The 18,959-nt window shown below is 44.6% G+C and overlaps 1 protein-coding gene across 1 annotated transcript in view; it reads right to left on the bottom strand.

Annotated features, from left to right (window-relative positions):
- Positions 1 to 8,634: 8,634 nt before the first annotated feature.
- LOC148047917 (SRSF protein kinase 3-like) overlaps positions 8,635 to 18,959 on the bottom strand; it is a 32,337-nt gene continuing 22,012 nt past the window's right edge. The window contains exons 8-12 of the mRNA XM_087708668.1: positions 17,606 to 17,688; positions 14,384 to 14,491; positions 13,673 to 13,742; positions 13,488 to 13,580; positions 8,635 to 12,303 (exon numbers count right to left, since the gene is read on the bottom strand). Of these exons, the coding sequence (XP_087564794.1) occupies positions 12,119 to 12,303; positions 13,488 to 13,580; positions 13,673 to 13,742; positions 14,384 to 14,491; positions 17,606 to 17,688 (539 nt within the window). The 3' untranslated portion in view covers positions 8,635 to 12,118. The remainder of the gene's footprint in view (positions 12,304 to 13,487; positions 13,581 to 13,672; positions 13,743 to 14,383; positions 14,492 to 17,605; positions 17,689 to 18,959) is intronic.

Below are 18,959 nucleotides of genomic sequence, written 5' to 3'. Positions count from 1 at the left end.
TGCGTTTCGTCTTCAGGATCTGGCCTTCTAAAGAGCAGTCAGGGTTGATCTCTAGGATTGATTTTGATTTGATGTGGTCAGTTGAGTAAAGGGCCAATATTATCATGCTTTTACTCCCATGCCCCTGGAGCTGAAGTGGAGAAGTCTTTATTATGTAAAGGGACTAGCTTGGCCTTCTTAATGGCCCATTGACAAAGTGGGGATGGGCAGGAAGCTACAGGCAGCTATTCTGTCTTTTAAAACATGTTTCTTTCTTTTCATATCCCTTTACTCAACTGACCACATGGCATCTGAGAACTCAACTAAACCTGGATTCAAAACACAGCCCAGAGAGTTGCCCCTGCATGGCACCATGGGAGTCTGACAACCAATCAGAATACATTTCTTACACAGGAACAGGAAACAGAGAGGTGGGGCTGAACAGGTTATAAAAAGCCTAGCAAGCCCCTCCCTCAGCCCTTCTCTTCTTCTCCACCAACATTGAAGCATGTGATCACCTTTTCTGTTCAGGACTCAAGCCATGTGGTCCTGTCCATCATTAAAACCATCTTTCCAAGCAGCCTCCATGTCTCCAGTGTCTTTTTCCCCATTTGGAGCTGAACCCAGAAGGACATTTCTTTCATCAGAAGTAAGATGGCTTTCAAAAGGAAAGTGTTTGCAGCGATTCCACAAACTTTTTGACACAGTTGTCGAATTTCTTGAATCCATTGATCCAAGTCTAAGCAGTTCTCTTAAACTTCAACGTCTGGATGTAGCTTATCTTGCTGATGTTTTTGACAAGCTGAATGAAGTGAACGTAAAGCTGCAAGGAGATAAAATCAATTTTCTTAAGGCCAAAGGAGTAATCTGCTCATTTATTTCCAAATTGGACCTCCTTGCAAGCAATATGAGTCGGTTCCACCACAAAACCGCGGACGACAAAATCGCGCTCGACAAAAGCGCGTACGTGACATCATCACAGCGCAACGAAAACATCGCGCTATGATCGATAAATGTAAAAATAAAGCGAAAACCTTACCCTAACCCCCCCAAACCTAACCCTAAACCTAACCCTAACCCTAACCCTTAACCTAACCCTAAATCTAACCCTAAACCTAACGCTAAACCTAACGCTAACCCTTAACCTAACGCTAAACGTAACCCTAACACTCTAAACCTAACCCTAACCCTTAACCTAACCCTAACCCTAACCCTAACCCTAACCCTTACCTTTATGTGAATCGGCTTGCTTTAATTTTATTTTTATTTCAATTTTTAATTTTTTTCGTCGTGCTGTGATGACGTCAAATGCGCGCTTTCGTCGAGCGCGCTTTTGTGGACCGCGGTTTTGACGGGTCACGTATGAGTCGCCAGGAGCTGTATCAGTTCCCAAGCCTTGGTAATGAACATCAACTCCACACAGAAGATTTGGACGTTTTTTGCTGCCACTTGAAGCAACTAAAAGAAGATATGGAAACCAGATTCTATGATCTGATAAATCTGGAAGTGCGTGGCACGACAAAACCGCGGTCCACTAAAGCGCGCCCGATTAAAGCGCGTACCTGACGTCATCAGCAGTGCGACAAATACAACCGCGGAGATTTTAAAAAGCGATTTTAAAGCAAGCCAATTCACGTAAAGGTAAGGGTTAGGGTTAGGGTTAGGTTAAGGGTTAGGGTTAGGTTTAGGGTTACGTTAAGCGTTAGGGTTAGGGTTAGGTTAAGGGTTAGCGTTAGGTTAAGGGTTAGGTTTAGGGTTAGGTTTAGGGTTAGGTTTGGGGGGGGTTAGGGTAAGGTTTTCGCGTTAATTTTAAGTTTACCGCTCACAGCGTGATGTTTTCGTCGCGCTGTGATGACGTCAGGTACGCGCTTTTGTCGAGCGCGCTTTAGTCTACCACGGTTTTGTGGTGGAACCCTGGAAGTGCCCACTTGGGTGCTAAATCCTTTCACAGCAGACTTTGCACAACTTCATCTCAAACTGCAAGAGCCACTGACAGATCTGAAATATGACTGTGAAGCCCAATCTCATTTTCAGAGTTACAGCTGCGAAGCTTTTTGGGTGAAAATGAGGAACACTTCTCCTCCTACCTCTCGGACAGGTCGCAGTCGGTGTTGGTTGGGGGGCAGAGGTCGGCCCCTAGGCCCCTGAAATATGGGGTTCCGCAGGGTTCGGTCCTGTCCCCCCTCCTGTTTAACATCTACATGAAGCTGTTGGGTGAGATCATTCGGCGGCACGGGATAAAATACCACCAGTATGCGGACGATACCCAGTTGTATCTGTCTACCCCGTGCCAACTCAGTGAAGCGGTTGACGTGATGTGCCAGTGCCTGGAGGCTGTCAGGGTCTGGATGGGGGTAAACAAGCTTGCGCTCAATCCAGACAAGACCGAGTGGCTGCTGTGTTTCCCTCCCAACAATTGGCCAAGTATTCCATCTCTCAGGCTGGGGGGTGAAATTCTACGCCCCTCAGACAGGATTTGCAATTTGGGAGTCCTCATGGACCCACAGCTGACCTTAGAACATCATTTGTCGGCTGTGACCAGGGGGGCATTTGCCCAGGTTCGCCTGGTGCACCAATTGCGCCCCTACCTGAACCGGGAGGCACTCGCAACAGTCACTCATGCCCTCGTGACCTCAAGATTGGACTACTGCAATGCGCTCTACATGGGGCAGCCCTTGAAGAGCATTCGGAGACTTCAGCTCATCCAGAATGCAGCCACGTGAGCGATTGTGGGTGCACCTCGGTACACCCACGTTACACCTATCCTCCGCGAGCTGTACTGGTTACCGATTGGTCTCCGGATATGCTTCAAGGTGCTAGTCGTCACTTATAAAGCCCTTCATGGTATTGGACCTGGGTACTTGAGAGACCGCCTGCTGCCAATTACCTCCCAAAGGCCCATTAGATCACACAGATTAGGCCTCCTCCGGGTTCCATCTACTGGCCAATGTCATCTGGCTACTACCCGGGGGACTCTGTGGCTGCTCCGGCCCTTTGGAACGAACTCCCCGCAGAGATTCGGACCCTCACCTCTCCCCAGGCTTTCCGAAAAGCCGTTAAAACCTGGCTGTGTCGGCAGGCCTGGGGTTGATGAGTTCCCTTCCCCTCTCGAATCGTGTGACTGTTGATTGTCTTTTAAATTCCCCTGTACCTTTTCTGTTGTAGTTTCTTCGTGTTTACCTCCCCCCCCCTTGGGTTTGTGAGCCGCCCTGAGTCCCTCAAGGAATAGGGCAGCATATAAATAAAATAAACCTTCAAACCTTATGAAGGTTGCAATGTCCCGGGGCCATGTCATCCACTTTCGCAACCTTCTGACAAGCAAAGTCCATGGGGGAAACCAAATTCACTTAACAACCATGTTACTAACTTAACAACTGCAGCGATTCACTTAACAAAGGCAGCAAGAAAAGTCATAAAATGGGACATAACTTAAATGTGTTGCTTAGTGTCAGAAATTTTGGGTTCAATGATGGTCGTAAGTCAGGGACTACCTGCATTATGAGCCTGGACTTGTATTTATGTTTGATTAAGAAAAATGACATAAGTGTAAGTATTTTGTGGGCTTCTAGGTTAATCCTAATAATTCTTGATCTTAAGCAAATCAAAAACAGCAGTAATTAAACATGGTCTGGTTCATTATTAACGCTTCAGCTGTTTTTATTTTGTGTTGTTTCCTGTTGCTTTGTTCGTCTGCCTTTGAATGGGAAACATTGCACAGAGGGGGGAGTGTGGTTGTCACATGGCCAGACAATTAACTTGCATACCTGGCTTCGGCTGAAAATAGGAAAAACTGGTTGCACCAGCCCTCGGTTCCCTGGGGTGAAGCAAGGCTAAAATGGGGGCCGAAAGTAGATTTACAATGGGTGCATTGTTGAAACTATGTTTTTCGGTATTCACAACCTCCCTTAGAGGCATGAGCAGGGCAAGATTGTTCTGTAGTAATTCCAGGAGAGGCACATCATGGGTGGGTTAACACAATAGTCTAAGCTAAAATGGGGTTGGGTAATTTGAAGTTCAACCTCCTGTAGGAAGTTGAAACCCACCCCTCTCCTGGAAAAATGAAATATCCTGGGAAAGATTGAAAAGGCAGAATATTATATTTCCCTGGATAAGAAATGGAGAAACATCTTTTTAGGCAGGAAGCAGACTCACTCTTAATAGCCCCCACCTTTGTCAAGGGGCCACTAAAAAAGCTTGGGCCAGTCTATTCTACATAACAAAGATCTCCCCCTTCAGTTCCAGGGTGATGGGATTCAGGCCTGATAGTATTAGCCCTTTACCCATCTCACCACAGGGCACCTGGGAAGAAGCAATGCTGAACCAAACGTGGACTCACAGCCTACAGAGTTGCCCCTGCATGGCCTCCATGGGTGTCTGACAACCAATCAGAATTACAAGCTCAAATTCAAAAGCCCAGAGAGGATATAAAACTCAGGCACTCTCAGCATCTCTTCCCTTTTTTCTTCTTCACCCAGCATCTTCAAGGCATGTGATCCTGTCTTGGGGGGACAGGCGAGGAGTAGCTGGGATGGGAGGGGTGAGTAGAGACAGGCGAGATGCCCTTCAACGTGAGTGACATCAAGTTGGCCACACCCATCCAGTCACATGACCACCTAGCCACGCCCACCCAGCCAGTCATTAGGCAGATATTAGTGGTCCACAAGAATTTAAATTATGAATTTAGTGGTCCCTGAGGTCCGAAAGGTTGGTGACCCTTGTTTGATGGTTAAGATAATTCATAATCTGATGGAGAACATAGTAATTGTATTTTTGTAACCCAGATTTAGTCTGTGGTGGAAACTCTTGTGTAATTGCAGACTTTTTAATATTTTCTTCAAAATTAAGAAACTCCAAATAATTAAATCCGTCTTTATATGAAAGAATGGCAGAATAACAGCATTGGAAGGGACCTCGGAGGTCTTCTAGTCCAACCCCCTATCCAGGCAGGAATCCCTATACCATTTCAGACAACTGGTTGTCCAAACTCTTCTTTCAAACGTCAAGTATTTGGAGCTCACACAACTTCTGGAGATAAGTCGTTCCATTGATTAATTGTTCTCGCTGTCAGGAAATTTTTCTAGCTCTAATCCCCAATGAATCTTGTCTTATTATAATTTATTTTGTTTGGCTACCAACATGTCATTATGAACACATCCAGTGGATTCAGGGTTCGGCCCCACGCTAAACCATGTGAAATCTGGCTTAATGTCAAATGCAAATTTCGTAACCCAGGGTGCGTTGCCTCAAATGAAGGAGTTCACAATTTGCAGTTAACCAGTGTAAAACCATGGTTAAGCTATGATTTCTTGCAAAGCGCTAACCTGGTCTGGCTCAACCTTAGAGCCCTGCGTGAATACTGCAGCTCATTCTGAAAGGAATGACCATGTCTGCCATGCATTTTACTTCAGCATCAAGTAGTAGATCTCTTGCAACTGCTCCAATGGATAAAAGGGATGAGTTCTCCAGTGAATCCTGTCACTTCTCATTTCAGACTCGGAATGCCAGAACTGCACTTCTGATGACCTCGCAACCAGTTGCCGGTTGAAAACAGCCTGGGGCCAGACAGAACAGGAAGGTTCCTGCAATATGAATCCCTTCAGGGGGATTGGAAAGTAGGTCGGGCTGGGATAGGAAAAAAATGTATGTATGCATGTTGTCACGTATGCAACATGCACGCTGTTGGGGGGGGGGGGGAATCGGAAAGGAAAGATGCCAAAGCTATGGGAAAGTCTTAGAAGGAGGAAAGAAGCAGCCAAACTGAGATCAAGAACATGGATCCTTAATTACAGAGTGATATCTTTCCCCGTGTAATTCTTTATAGTTCAAGAACTTTGGCAAAGACTCCTTTGTGTGCAACTTAATTATGATTCCTTTGCTTCAAGAGTTGTCATCTTTTGTTGCCCACATGTTCTTCTTCCCTTGGTTCTTATAATAAAAAGATCACCAACCTGTTTCTCACTTCTGTGAGTTAGGGGGTCACTAGTATATACACGTAGTGCTCGATGTATGACCACAACTATAGCAATAGCAATAGCAGTTAGACTTATATACCGCTTCATAGGGCTTTCAGCCCTCTCTAAGGGGTTTACAGAGTCAGCATATTGCCCCCAACAACAATCCGGGTCCTCATTTTACCCACCTCGGAAGGATGGAAGGCTGAGTCAACCCTGAGCCGGTGAGATTTGAACAGCCGAACTGCAGAACTGCAGTCAGCTGAAGTAGCCTGCAGTGCTGCATTTAACCACTGTGCTACCTCGGCCTGAAATGTATGTTTGTGGATCATTAGTGCAGAGGTGATATTCAGCAGATTCTGACCAGTTCGAGACAACCGGTAGCGGAAATTTTGAGTAGTGGAGAACCAGTAAATACCACCTCTGACTGGCCCCGCCCTATCTATTCTCTGCCTCCTGAGTCCCAGCTGATCAGGAGGGAATGGGGATTTTGCAGTAACCTTCCCCTGCCACGCCCACCAAGCCATGCCACACCCACCAAGTCACACCCACAGAACCGGTAGTAAAACATTTTGAATCCCACCACTGCATTAGTGTATACTTCCCCATTTTACAACCTTTCTTGCCACAGTTGTTAAGTGAATCACTGCAATTGTTAAATTAGTAACCCAGTTGTTAAGCGAATCTGGCTTCCCGCTTAGCTTTGCTCGTCAGAATATTGCAAAATATGATCCCATGAGCCCAGGACATTGCAACAGTCATAAATATGATCCAGTTGCCAAGAATCTAAATTTGGACCATGGAGATTTTGCAATGGTCGTAAGTGTGAAAAACGGCCATGAGCCACTTTTTTCACTTCCCGTTGTAACTTTGAATGGGCACTAAATGAACGATTGTAAGTTGACGACAGGCCATATCTTGCATTACGATGGACAAACAAGTATATTTTGAACTATATCACAATCAGACTGAGGAGTATTTTAACACATCTCCATGTGATTGTGATATGGGGCTTGCATGGAAAGAAAGAGGAGTTCCTGTGAGATAGGGATGTAGACAAAAATGTAGAAAAATATTTAAAGGAAGGGGCATAAAATGCTCTGAATGTTGCAGAGGAAAATGGCAGAAATGGAATTTGGGTTCAGAGAAACGTAAGGGTGATCACAGTAAGGTTAGTAATTGTTACATCCCTTTCCATTAGTCGTTATGTTGGATTCACATTATGTGTCATTGATCTTTAATAAGGCTATTTTTTTTCCACATAATTGAAACCAGCATGTTAAATCAGTACAGATGGAGATATCAGAAATTCTAGGAAACATGCAAAATTAACAGGAACAGAAAAATGCTTACCAACACAACACAATGGCTTTTCAACAACTACAAGGGGGAATCGATAAAGGTGTATAACTAATCTATTTCTCATGAAACCTGCACCTCTAATCTATTTTCCCATCTCATCTCGTTATAGAAATAGCATTTAGACCTATAGAGCAATATCACTTAGACTTATATACCGCTACATAGTGCTTTACAGCCCTCTCTACGTGGTTTTACAGAATCAGCATTCTCCCCACCCCACCCCCAACAATCTGGGTCCTCATTTTACCGACCTCGGAAGGATGGAAGGCTGAGTCAACCTTGAACCGGTCAGGATCGAACTGCTGGCAGTGAGCAGTGAGTTAGCCTGTAATACTGCGTTCTAACCACTGCGCCATCACAGTTATCCCAATTGAAATCCCACAGGAGTCTAGCCACTCTACGCATCAGATGAAGTACAGTGAAGCTCAGAACAGTTCAGGCCTTTTAATAAGATTGATTAGTCGGGAAAGGATGCTATAAGATTTCTATTTTTTTGACATTATGGGTTCTCCTCCTACAATATAAGATAGAAGGGGGGGGATAGATACAGGTAGTCCTTGACTTATGACTTACATAATTGCGGTCTCAATGATCGTTATGGCAGTTGTTAAGCGAATCGCCATGTGACCACACTCGATTTTACAATTTTTAAAATAAAATCATGGTCATTAAGCAAAGTGAAACCCTTGTTGGTTATGGGACTTTTTTTTTTAGCCAGAAACTTTAAGTAAACACCAGTTTAATTGCTGTAAATCGCAATCACATCACAGGTGGGTTGCTGCCGGTTTGACCCGGTTCGGCTGAACCGGTATTGGAATTCAGGTCTGGGTCGCAGAACCGGCAGCGACCCAGGCCTGCCACGCCCCCGAACCAGTTTCCTCGCTGCCGCTTGGACGCTGCCATTTTGGATTTTGGTGACTGCGCATGCGCACAGAACAAGTTACATTGGAGAATGCACGCACATGTTGCAGATGGGTTGCAAACCGGCAGTAACGCCAGCAGCAACCCATCCCTGAATCACATGACTTCGGGATGCTGCAAACAGTTGTAGATATGGGCTGGTTGCTGAGTGCCCGAAATGTGGTCATGAGACCACAGGGGGAACCAAGTCATAAATTGCGGACTACCTGTATAACTTTTATAGAGCCTCTTTCTTAAGTATCATAGCATGGGGGCGTTTTTGTAAGTTTTATACATAAGGCTTTTGTGTACAAAGCAGATTCACTGAAATGCCATTAAAAACAAAATCTTCCCAGCCATCAGAATCTATCTTCTATCTATGTATCTATCTGTCTGTCTGTGTGTGTGTGTGTCTGTGTGTGTCTGTGTGTGTGTGTGTGTGTGTGTGTGTGTGTGTGTGTGTGTGTTCCAGCATAACTCTAGAACGCCTTGAGCAATTTCAACCAAACTTGGTACACAGATGACTTACCCTCTGGAAACAAATACTGTGGGGTGTAAGATACCCCTAAAACCCCTCAGTGTGTGTGTGTGTTCTGTTAAGATACAGCCTGTTGTGCCGTAAAATGGCTTCTACTGTACAGCACAGTGGACTTGCCATGGTAATGGCTTCACAGTACTCCACAAGGGGGCTCCCTCTGGTAAGGGGGAAATTCCAACATTAGAAATCCTGTCTAATGCAGGATTCGGGTAAATAAATACCCAGGCAACTCCGGGTTATCAGCTAGTATAGAATAACCGAGTTGGAAGGGAACTTGGAGGCCTTCTAGTCCAACCCCCTGCCCAAGCAGGAAACCCTTTATCATTTCAGACAAATTGTTCTCCACTCTCTTCTTAAAAACCTCCAGTGTTGCAGCACCCACAACCTCTGGAGGCAAGTCGTTCAGCTGGTTGATTGTTTTAACTATCAGGAAACTTCTATTTAATTCTAGGTTGGATCTCTCTTTGAAAACTTTCCATCTGTTACTTCTTGTCCTGCCCTCAGGTGCTTTGCAAAATAGGTTGGCTCCCTCTTCTTTGTGACAGAACAGTTGAACACTGAACTAACCCACAAAGGAAAGCTCCTCACGCCAGCAATGGTTGTCTGAGATTACTGAACCATAATGTGGTTGGTCTCCGCTCCATCCCAATTATAAAAAAAAATCAAACTAGAAATGATATTTCAGTTTGTAGGCATGGTTAATGACGTGTTTCATTATGTATATTACAACCTTGAGGAACTCAGGGCAGATCAAGAAACATGGAAAGTGAGAAAGAGCAATTTAATTATTTCCCTTCCTCCTTTTTTAAGAAAAAATAACTTTGTGGTTGGCTCAGTCGTAGATTTTTACAGAATGTATCCTCTTTGTAAACCTGCCTTGTTGTCCCTACGGCTTTTGTCATCTTTCTTCCCAAGACAAAGACGTTGCGGAAGAAATACTAAAAGGGCTTGATTGTGACTGATATCATTAAAATTCCTCTATCTGAAACCACCCAATCTTTTCCTTCCTTTCCAAACCTGTTTTGGTTTCAAAGAAAGCGCTTGGTCTTGTTGTATTCGGGTCTTTTCCCGTGTAAGATTGAGATTATTTTGGCAACGTTTCAGCGAGGTCTCACTCGCCATCTTCAGAATGGGTTTTGGGCTTAAAGTGTGATCGGAGCTGAGTCTTTCTATAAATCTTGTGGGGAGGGAGTGGAGTGCTGGCTTTGTTTCAGTAAGTGGAATGATTGGTTGTGTGGTTGTATCATGATTGGTAGGTTGGTGCTGATTGGTGCTGGCTGTGTGTCTATTGTTGTTTCGTGTTGTAACACCCTGGTGGTGGGTGGGGCTTGTTTGTTGACTAGGGCTGGTTTCCAGATGTCCTAGGGAGCCATTGGGTTTTTTGTAGATTAGGACATCCAGAAAGGGAAGTGGTTTGTTTGCTTTTATTTCCATGGTGAATTGTATTTTGGGGTGTAGCTGTTGAGATGTGTAAGGAAGTTTCCAGTTTTTCTTCCCCATGTGGCCAAATCACGAAATGTAGATGTAGATAGATGTAGATAAATTTATTTATAGAAAGTGTCATCAACATATCTACCACAGCATCTACCAGAAAAAAAACACACCAACCGCTACTTAAATGCACAATCCCATCACCACCCTGCACAAATCAACTCTGTAGCCAAGACAATCATTTCCAGAAACAAACGCCTAGCCGACTAAGACCACCTGAAAACTGAATTACACACTCTCACAAACGTATTAATCTCCAATGGATTCCAAAGAAAAACAATTACCAATCTAATCCAAAGGGAGACTCCCCCAAAAAACCAAGACACAGAACAGGACAATGGCATTGCGCTCCTCATCAAAGGCACCACAGATAAAATCAGCAAAATTCTCCACAAACACAATATCAAGACAGCCTTCAACACTGACCAAAAATAGCCAACATCTTAAGAAACCCCAAAGACAAAATCCAGTTAGAAAACCAAGGAGTCTACGAAATACCATGCAAAATCTGCCCTGCAACATACATAGGACAAACAAACAGGAGAATAAATGCACGCATCACAGAACACAAGAATGCAGTAAGAAAAAAAGAAAAAACTTCCTCCCTTTTCCAGCACCTTAAAGCTACAGGACATGAAATTAATTTTGAAGGAACCAGGTTAATCAGTAAAACCGAACACTTCAACTAGAGAATAATTATGGAAGCTATCGAAATAGAGAAACACCCCCACAACATGAATGAGTAGCTTTACTCTGTAGGAAGTTAAAACCCACTACTCTCCTAGAAAAATGAAATATCTTGGCAGAATATTATATTTCCCTGGATAAGAAATGGAGAAACATATTTTTAGGCAGGAAACAGACTCACTCTTAATAGCCCCCACCTTTGTCAATGGGGCATTAAAAGGCCTGAGCCAGTCTATTCTACATAACAAAGATCTCCTCCTTCAGCTTCAGGGTGATGGGATTAAGGCATGATAGTATTAGCCCTTTACCCATCTCACCATAGGGCACCTGGGAAGAAGCAGTGCTCAACCAAACTTGGACTCAAAACACAGCCTAGAGAGTTGTCCCTGCATGGCCCCCATGAGAGCCTGACAACCAATCAGAATATAAGATCAAGATCAAAGGGCAGAGAGGGCATAAAGCCAGGAACTTTCAGTGTCTCTGCCCTTTTTCTTCTTCACCCAACATTCTGGAAGCATGTAATCCCTCCTTTCTGCTCAGGAGCTCAAGCAATGTAATCAAATCCACCATTAAACCATCTTTCCAAGCAGCCTCCATGTTTCCAGTGTCTTTTCCCCCACTTGGAACTGAACCCAGAAGGACATTCCTTCCAACAACTCTTTTTACTGGAAAGCTGCAGTAGACCTTATTCTAAATGGTAAATTCTGAATTCACACAGCTATATCATAGCTAGTTTGGTCCTAAGAAATTATTCTGAAGGGGATATTTGCCTGTTTTTTTTCGTACAGGTAGTCCTCGACTTAGGAACACAACTGAGCTCCATATTTCCTTTGTTAAACAAGGAAGTTGTTAAGTTTCACCCCATTTTTTGGCCTTTCTTTCCACAGTTGTTAAGTGGCCGCAGTTGTTAAATTAGAAATACGGTTGTTAAGTGAATCTGGCTTCTCCATTGACTTTGCTTGTCAGAAGGTCACCAAAGGTAATTACGTGACCCCCCCAAGACACTGCAACCATCATAAATATGAGTCAGTTGCCATGCGTGTGAATTTTGATCACGTGACCATGGGGATGCTGCAAACGAGTGGGGAAAATGGTCACAAGTCACTTTTTTTCAGTGCTGTTGACTTTGAGCAGTCATTGAATGAATGCTGTAAGTCGAGGACTGCCTGTATCTCTGCCGGAGGGGCAGAGGAAGTTGGGAGATGCAGCCCTAGGGGCTGAGCCAGGGGTGCTGAAGGCATTTCTCAGCCCGTGCCCGTCTTTCTGGGGCATACTCCAGCATGGGCAGCACGAAACTGGTGAAGTGGGTGGCCTGAGGCTTTGGCCAGCTGTATTTATCGGCGAGGATGTGATAGAGGTCGTAGAAGGAGATCCAGGACATCCGGAGAAGAGCCCCTGCCAAAGGAGAGGAAGAAGAAGCAGTTACCATATTTTTCGGAGTATAAGACGCACCGAGTATAAGACGCACCAAGATTTTGAAGAGGCAAATTAAAAAAAAAAAGTTTTTGCACCTCTGCAGACCTCCCAAAATGGCCCGTTTTTCATGAAAATGGGCCCATTTTTCATCAAAAAAGGGCATGCATAGCCTTTAGGAGGCTTGTAGAGTGCTCCTGGGGGCTGGGAGGGGGCAAAAATGAGCAAAAAACAGCCTGGTTTTCGCTCATTTTTGCCTCACCAGCTCCCAGGAGCACTCTGGAAACCTCCTAAAGGCTATGCACAGCCATTTTTGCAAAGGGGGCGGGGTTCCAGGAGGCAAAAAAAAAATGCTATATTCAGTGTATAAGACGCACCCAGATTTTCACCCTCTTTTTTAAAGGAAAAAGGTGCATCTTATACTCCGAAAAATACGGTAGGTGGACGTTCCCGAAATGTTGTCCAGGTTTTGCAGGTTTTACACTACTAGCAGCCGTGCCAAATATAATATTGGATTTGGATGGGTTTACGGAAGGAACGTCTTGGAAATTCCAGGAGAGGGGGGAACGGTGGGGGGATCACAGCTTCCTGTCTTCATCCTGGCATCTGTTGTGGCCTGCTAGTGGAGCTGGTAGCAGATTCAGACAGTGAGGAGTTTGGGGAGGAACATGGGCCAATCCTGGAGTCTGGGGAAGGCTCTGATGAAGTCTCTGTGTCGGAAGCAGAGATGGGGCCAAAGCCGTATGCCAGTTATCAGCCGCCTTCCGAGCCAGACATCAGTGAGGCAGACGAACAGCTGGAGCCTGTTCCCAGTGTGCACATGCACAGAGTTGCCAGACGAAGGGAACAGCTAAAGAACAGGAGTCCACTTGGGAGTAAGGCTTAGGTGGACGATGAATGGCCCCTCCCAGAGGAAATAAAAGAGGAGCGAAAGGGGAGTGGGGTTTGCAGGAGACAATTAGTTTGCTTAATTGGTTCGTGACTCTCTGAGATTCCTGCAGATATCGGCCTGTCAGCTCTCCAAGCCAGATAAGGTCTGTGACTGTAAATCCTCCCTTGAAAGACTTTGCTGGATGTGAATGAGTAGAATTCACAGTTAATTAATTGTCGGGACAAGGAGTTTGCCTCGTGCTCTTGGGAAGCCGAGATCAGGACAGCATCCTCACCTTGCCTGCTGAAGAAAGTTGACGTCTGCTGCCAAAGCAAAGCAATTTTGGGTGGGATTTTGCCCAGGAGTCCAATGATCCGAGCCACGTGATCTGCAAGGCATAGAAAGCAGAGACAGATATATAGGTTTAGGTGAGAGGAAGGCGCTCGCAAAAGAGGCTGCGCACGGACAATGTGGGCCTACCTTCATCTCTGGAAAAACACTGGCCGGCTTGAGGTTCGAAAAGATGCTTCCCAGTTGCCAGTTCAAAAGCCTACAAGACGAACGAGCCTGGAATCAAATCATCTGTAAGCCAATTCAAATAACAGAAACAATACCCAGCAACACATATCGGTGGTTTCGTGTAATGCGAAGGTTTACAGGTAGAATGAAAGTTGCGTTTCCCAGAAATTACGCGAACACCAAGGACAGGAAGGAAGCAAAAGGCTTTTTAGTGCATTTCTTTTTTAAACTCTAAACTGACCCTCCTGTCTGCATATCAAAGGGTTGAGCAGGCTAGGGCTGTCTTGTCCTTTTCATAGATTAGATTACCTGCCCAAGCAATACATCAATGTCACAGACTGGAGGTAAGTCCGTATGTCACTGTCACAAGGTCTGGGAAGAAGCTAACGGGGGTAGAGATCTGTTCTTTCAAAGCTGCCCATTACAGAACTTCAGATCTGGTTCGTAAGTCCAGGGTAGGGCATCAAGCAACTGCCTGTAAATGAAGGACTGGCTGAACATTGAAAAGAAGACTAAATAAAAGAAGACATTCCATGGATGGCCACCAACGTCTTATATCTCTGGTAATCTGCTTATCCTCCAGGTTCAGCTCTAAACAGACGGCTGAAATTCCACAGGACGGTATCACCACCACGTTTCTGCTACAAAGATTACCCAGGAGTCTGGTCCTACCAAACAGGCTGTGCTCCAAATATCAGCTGGGGTGCTGTAATCTAATCCAAGGAGAACCTCCACAGCTCTGTAGGGCTGGGTCTGGATCTTTTTGGAGAATGGTTTATACTGGAACAGAAAAAAAAACCGAACAATTGAGATATTGAGGGTGGGTTCTCACACATCCCTTTAGATCTGAGTGAGGCTGTAGTACAGGGGGTGTCAAACCCGCTGCCCGCAGGCCGGATGCCTCACACGCTGGCCACGCTCATCTCGTTTTATCAAAAAAAAAAGGGGGGGGGATTGCAATACGTCATGTGATGATAACATGAAGCCACGAGTTTGACACCCCTGTTCTAGTAACACAACCGTCCCAAGTACTGGGTATGCTTAGACAGGATTATTTGCCCTGCAAGAACCTCAAAGAACACCAAATGTATTTGTGGAGCTAAGCTCGGGAACCATCTGTTTGAAGACAGGCAGATTTTCTTAGTTACGAGAAGAGACGATTAAGGCTGAAAACCTCCATTAACAGAGTTAATAGATTTATTTCTGAGTAAGCATGTAGGGTAAGCAATAGAAGTTTCTAAAGATGGAGGCAGGATTCTACTCGTGGTGGCGCAGTGGTTAGAAGCCAGCATTGCAGGCTAATTCTGCTCACTGCCATCAGTTCGATCCAAACTGGCTCAAGGATGACTCAGCCTTCCATCCTTCCAAGGTGGGTAAAATGAGGACCCAGATTGTTGGGGGCAATTATGCTGACTCTGTAAACTGCTTAGAGAGGGCTGTAAAAGCACTGTGAAGCGGTATATAAGTCTTAATTGCTATTGCTATCCAGCGGCTATCTTATCTCTCATTTCTAAGCACTTCTAAGCAATACTGAAATGCATGGGCAACTACAGGTAGTCCTTGACATATGACTACAATTGAGCCCAAAATTTCTGTTGCTAAGCGAGACAGTTGTTAAGTGATTTTTTTGCTCCATTTTACTCCCTGTCTTTCCACCATCGTTAAGTGAATCGCTGTAGTTGTGAAGTTAGTAACATGGTTGTTAAGTGAATCAATGGCTTGCCCATTGACTTTAGTTAGTTAGATTTATTTATAGGCCGCCCTTTTCCCTGAGGGGACTCAAGGCGGCTTACAATCAAAAAAGGAAGGGGAGTGTAGGACAATACAAAAAAGAAATGTGCACAAAATAAATTAGACAATAAAACTCAACATTCACTCAGCATTCGGGAGGGGCAAAAATAAGATTATCCCCAGGCCTGACGGGCTAGCCAGTTCTTGAGGGCTGTGCGGAAGGCCTGGACAGTGGTTATATGGACTTTGCTTATAAGAAGATCACAAAAGTGATCACGTGGCCCCAGAACACTGCAACTGTCATACCATGCATGTGAATTTGATCATGTGACTATTGGAGATGTGAAAGAGGATCATAAGTCACATTTTTCTATGCCGTTGTAACTTTGAACAGTCACCAAATGATCTGTTTGCAAGCCAAGGGCTACCTGTAGTGGCACTGGTTACTGATAGGTTGAGAACAAAAAAATGTATTATTTTTTTATGTGACATGAGTCACATTCATTTTCGCAACCTTTTTGCCACAGTTGTTGTGTGAATCTGGCTTCCCCCCCATTGACTTTGCTTGTCAGAAAGCGGGCAGGTTGCAAAGGGTGATCAGATGACCCTGGGATGCTGCAACAGTGGTAAATGCATGCCAAGAGCCCGAATTTAGATCACAGGGCTGTGGAGTTGCTGGAAAGGTCATAAGTAGAGGACTAAACGTGGCTTTTTTCAGTGCTGTTGGAAATTCAAATGGTCACAAAAGAAATGGTTGCTAAGTCGAGGACTTCCTGTATAATTGTGATTTTTTAAAAATGGCATGCCCCCAAATTGCAGCTACTGGCTTTTTTTAATCCTGAGAAACAAAATTAATATACACATTTGTGGAGATCACGCCTGTGAATATTTAAGGAGTGTGTGGTTTTATGGGACTCCTATGTGGAAAGGAAGCTTGCTGAACAGAAAATCAATTGCTGAGAAGGGGCATTAGCAGGAAATGGGTTTTTGCTGAGTTTTGCGGGCAAGACTTCCAGAGGTACCTGGGTGCTCCGTGTAGGAAGCTGGACCTAAGTGGACTGTTGGAGGAGGCTAGGGATGCGATGGCACTTTACCCGTGGATAGGTGCCATTTCTGATCCTAGAGCAGGGGGTCTCCAACCTTACCAACTTTAAGACTTGTGGACTTCAACTCCCAGCATGGCTGGGTGAGGAATTCTGGGAGTTGAAGTCCACAAGTCTTAAGAGTTTGTCAAGTTTGCCCTAGAGAACCATTATCTCTTTACCTTTTCAGCATCTTTACGATTTATATTGCTTTATTTAGTTTCCTACTATGATTTTGATTGCTTATTTAGTATCCTATGAGTATCACTAAGTGTTCTATCTTATTATTTTCGATGAATGTATTTATGATGACTGTGATCATGATTCATCACTTATATCTTTTATGTACAATGAAAGCTTATGCACGGAAGACACATTCCTTGTGTGTCCAATCACACTTGGCCAATAAAGAATTCTATTCTATTCTGTTCTGTTCTGTTCTGTTCTGTTCTATTCTATTCTATTCTATCCCATTCCATTCCATTCCATTCCTTTTCATTCCTTTTCATTCCATTCCATTCCTTTTCATTCCATTCCATTCCATCTCTCTTTTTTTAAGCTGGTTTGTAGCCAGGACTGACAGGTTCTAGTCACCAAGTCATCTCAGGGATCTAAGTCACTGTGACTTGTAAACTACACCTTATGGCTTACAGCAGAGGTGGTATTCAGCAGGTTCTGACCAGTTCTGGACAACCAGTAGCGGAAATTTTGAGTAGTTCGGAGAACCAGTAAATACCATCTTTGACTGCGCCCCCCTCCCATCTATTCTCTGCCTCCCGAGTCCAAACTGATTGGGAGGGAGGGAGGATTTTGCAGTATCCTTCCCCTGCCATGACCACTAAGCCATGCCCACAAAGCTATGCCATGGTCACCGAGCCACGCCCACAGAACCAGGAGTAAAAAAAATTAGAATCCCACCACTGGCTTACAGGGTTTTGTGGATCCAGCCACTTGTGGATTATTAGATCATGATCAAATGCACCATGCCATAACACAAGGTGTGAATCCACTCAGAGAGTTCTGCACTTTCAGATGTGTGGAAAAGAAGTTAGCATAAGAGGAGAGGCTGGTATAGACTCACAATCCAGCATGCACTTCCCAGGTCTGCAATTTTCACTCCCATTTTCATTAGGTTGCCACAGTCCAGAAGAGCTGCTGGGCCATCTAGAAGAAAGCCACACAAACAAAACCAGCTGAAGATATTTCTTGGAGGTCCAGCTGCATATTCAACCCCAGTTCATATTTATATCTTCTACATTGTGTGTGTGTGTGTGTGTGTGTGTGTGTTACAGCATAACTCTGGAAAGCCTTGAGAAATTTCAACCAAACTTAGTACACAGATGACTTACTCTTTGGAAACAAATACTGTGGGGGTAAGAAACCATTAACAGCCCTTGGGGTGTGTGTTCTGTTAAGATACAGCCTGTTGTGCCTTAAAATGGCTTCTACCATACTGCCGTAAAATGGCTTCTACTGTACAGCGCAGTGGAGTTGACATGGTAACGGCTTCACAGTACTCCACAAAGGCTCTCTCTGGTAAGAGGGAAAAGCAAAACACTAGAAATTACGTTTGGTTCAGAGATTTCCCCCCTATAAATAAATACCCGGGCAAACCCGGGTTATCAGCTAGTTGTTATATAGTAGCATCAACACCAGTTGCATCTGTACTTGGGGCTTCTGCAGGGGAAGGGCCAAAACATCAAGGGCGATGGCTACAATCACCTTATCGCCAACTCTTTTTTTAGCACCCGGTCCCACTGAGGTTCACATGGGACCGACTGTCCCCATCCCGAACCGGCTTTTCTGCCTTTAACTTTGCTGTGTAGAAAAAAAGATTTCAAACTTGATTTGTTTTCCTCCGTCCCTCCCCTTTCTGAACCACATAAGCCATTATTCCACCTTGAGTTCAGCCAAAGAGAAATACACAATATCTGTGCCATAAATGTAATATGTAAGGCTTGCAGCCACTTTTTCTTGTGGAAAAAATGCCACACTTTCTTTTATTCTACTATGCATTTTCTATTGTGGGAAAATGGGAGAGGGATTGTACTGAGTGAGATGCTATGTAGCCATAACAACATTCTTTCTAGAAAGCCAAGGTCATCCTTTGTCTCTGCACCTGACCGGAACTGGATGGGTGGAACTGCCAGCATGGCAGTGGGAGCTTGGACCTTGTGATGGACTTGTGGGTGTGGGGGCAAGACCTTGAACTTTCAGCTGGGTGGGGAAAACCAGGAAGCTTTCAGATTCGGGTTTTCCCAGATGTGCCAACATGGCTCTCTTAATAAATTGGAACTTTGAGGAATCCTTTGCCTTGGACTCTGATTTACTTTTGGATGCTATTTGGAACCCTTAGAAACTTAGGAGATTCCAGAAATCAAAGTGGGGGCCTCTGGTGGCCAAAGATGTGTTCATCCCACTGAGCCATGATTGCT

Source organism: Thamnophis sirtalis, unplaced genomic scaffold (genome assembly GCF_051295495.1).
Source record: "Thamnophis sirtalis isolate CommonGarterSnake01/CBP01778 unplaced genomic scaffold, rThaSir2_p1.2 scaffold_3, whole genome shotgun sequence".
Taxonomy (NCBI): domain Eukaryota; kingdom Metazoa; phylum Chordata; class Lepidosauria; order Squamata; family Natricidae; genus Thamnophis; species Thamnophis sirtalis.
The sequence above is the reverse complement of the archived record's forward strand: the minus strand, read 5'-3'. Positions and strand labels throughout refer to the sequence as shown.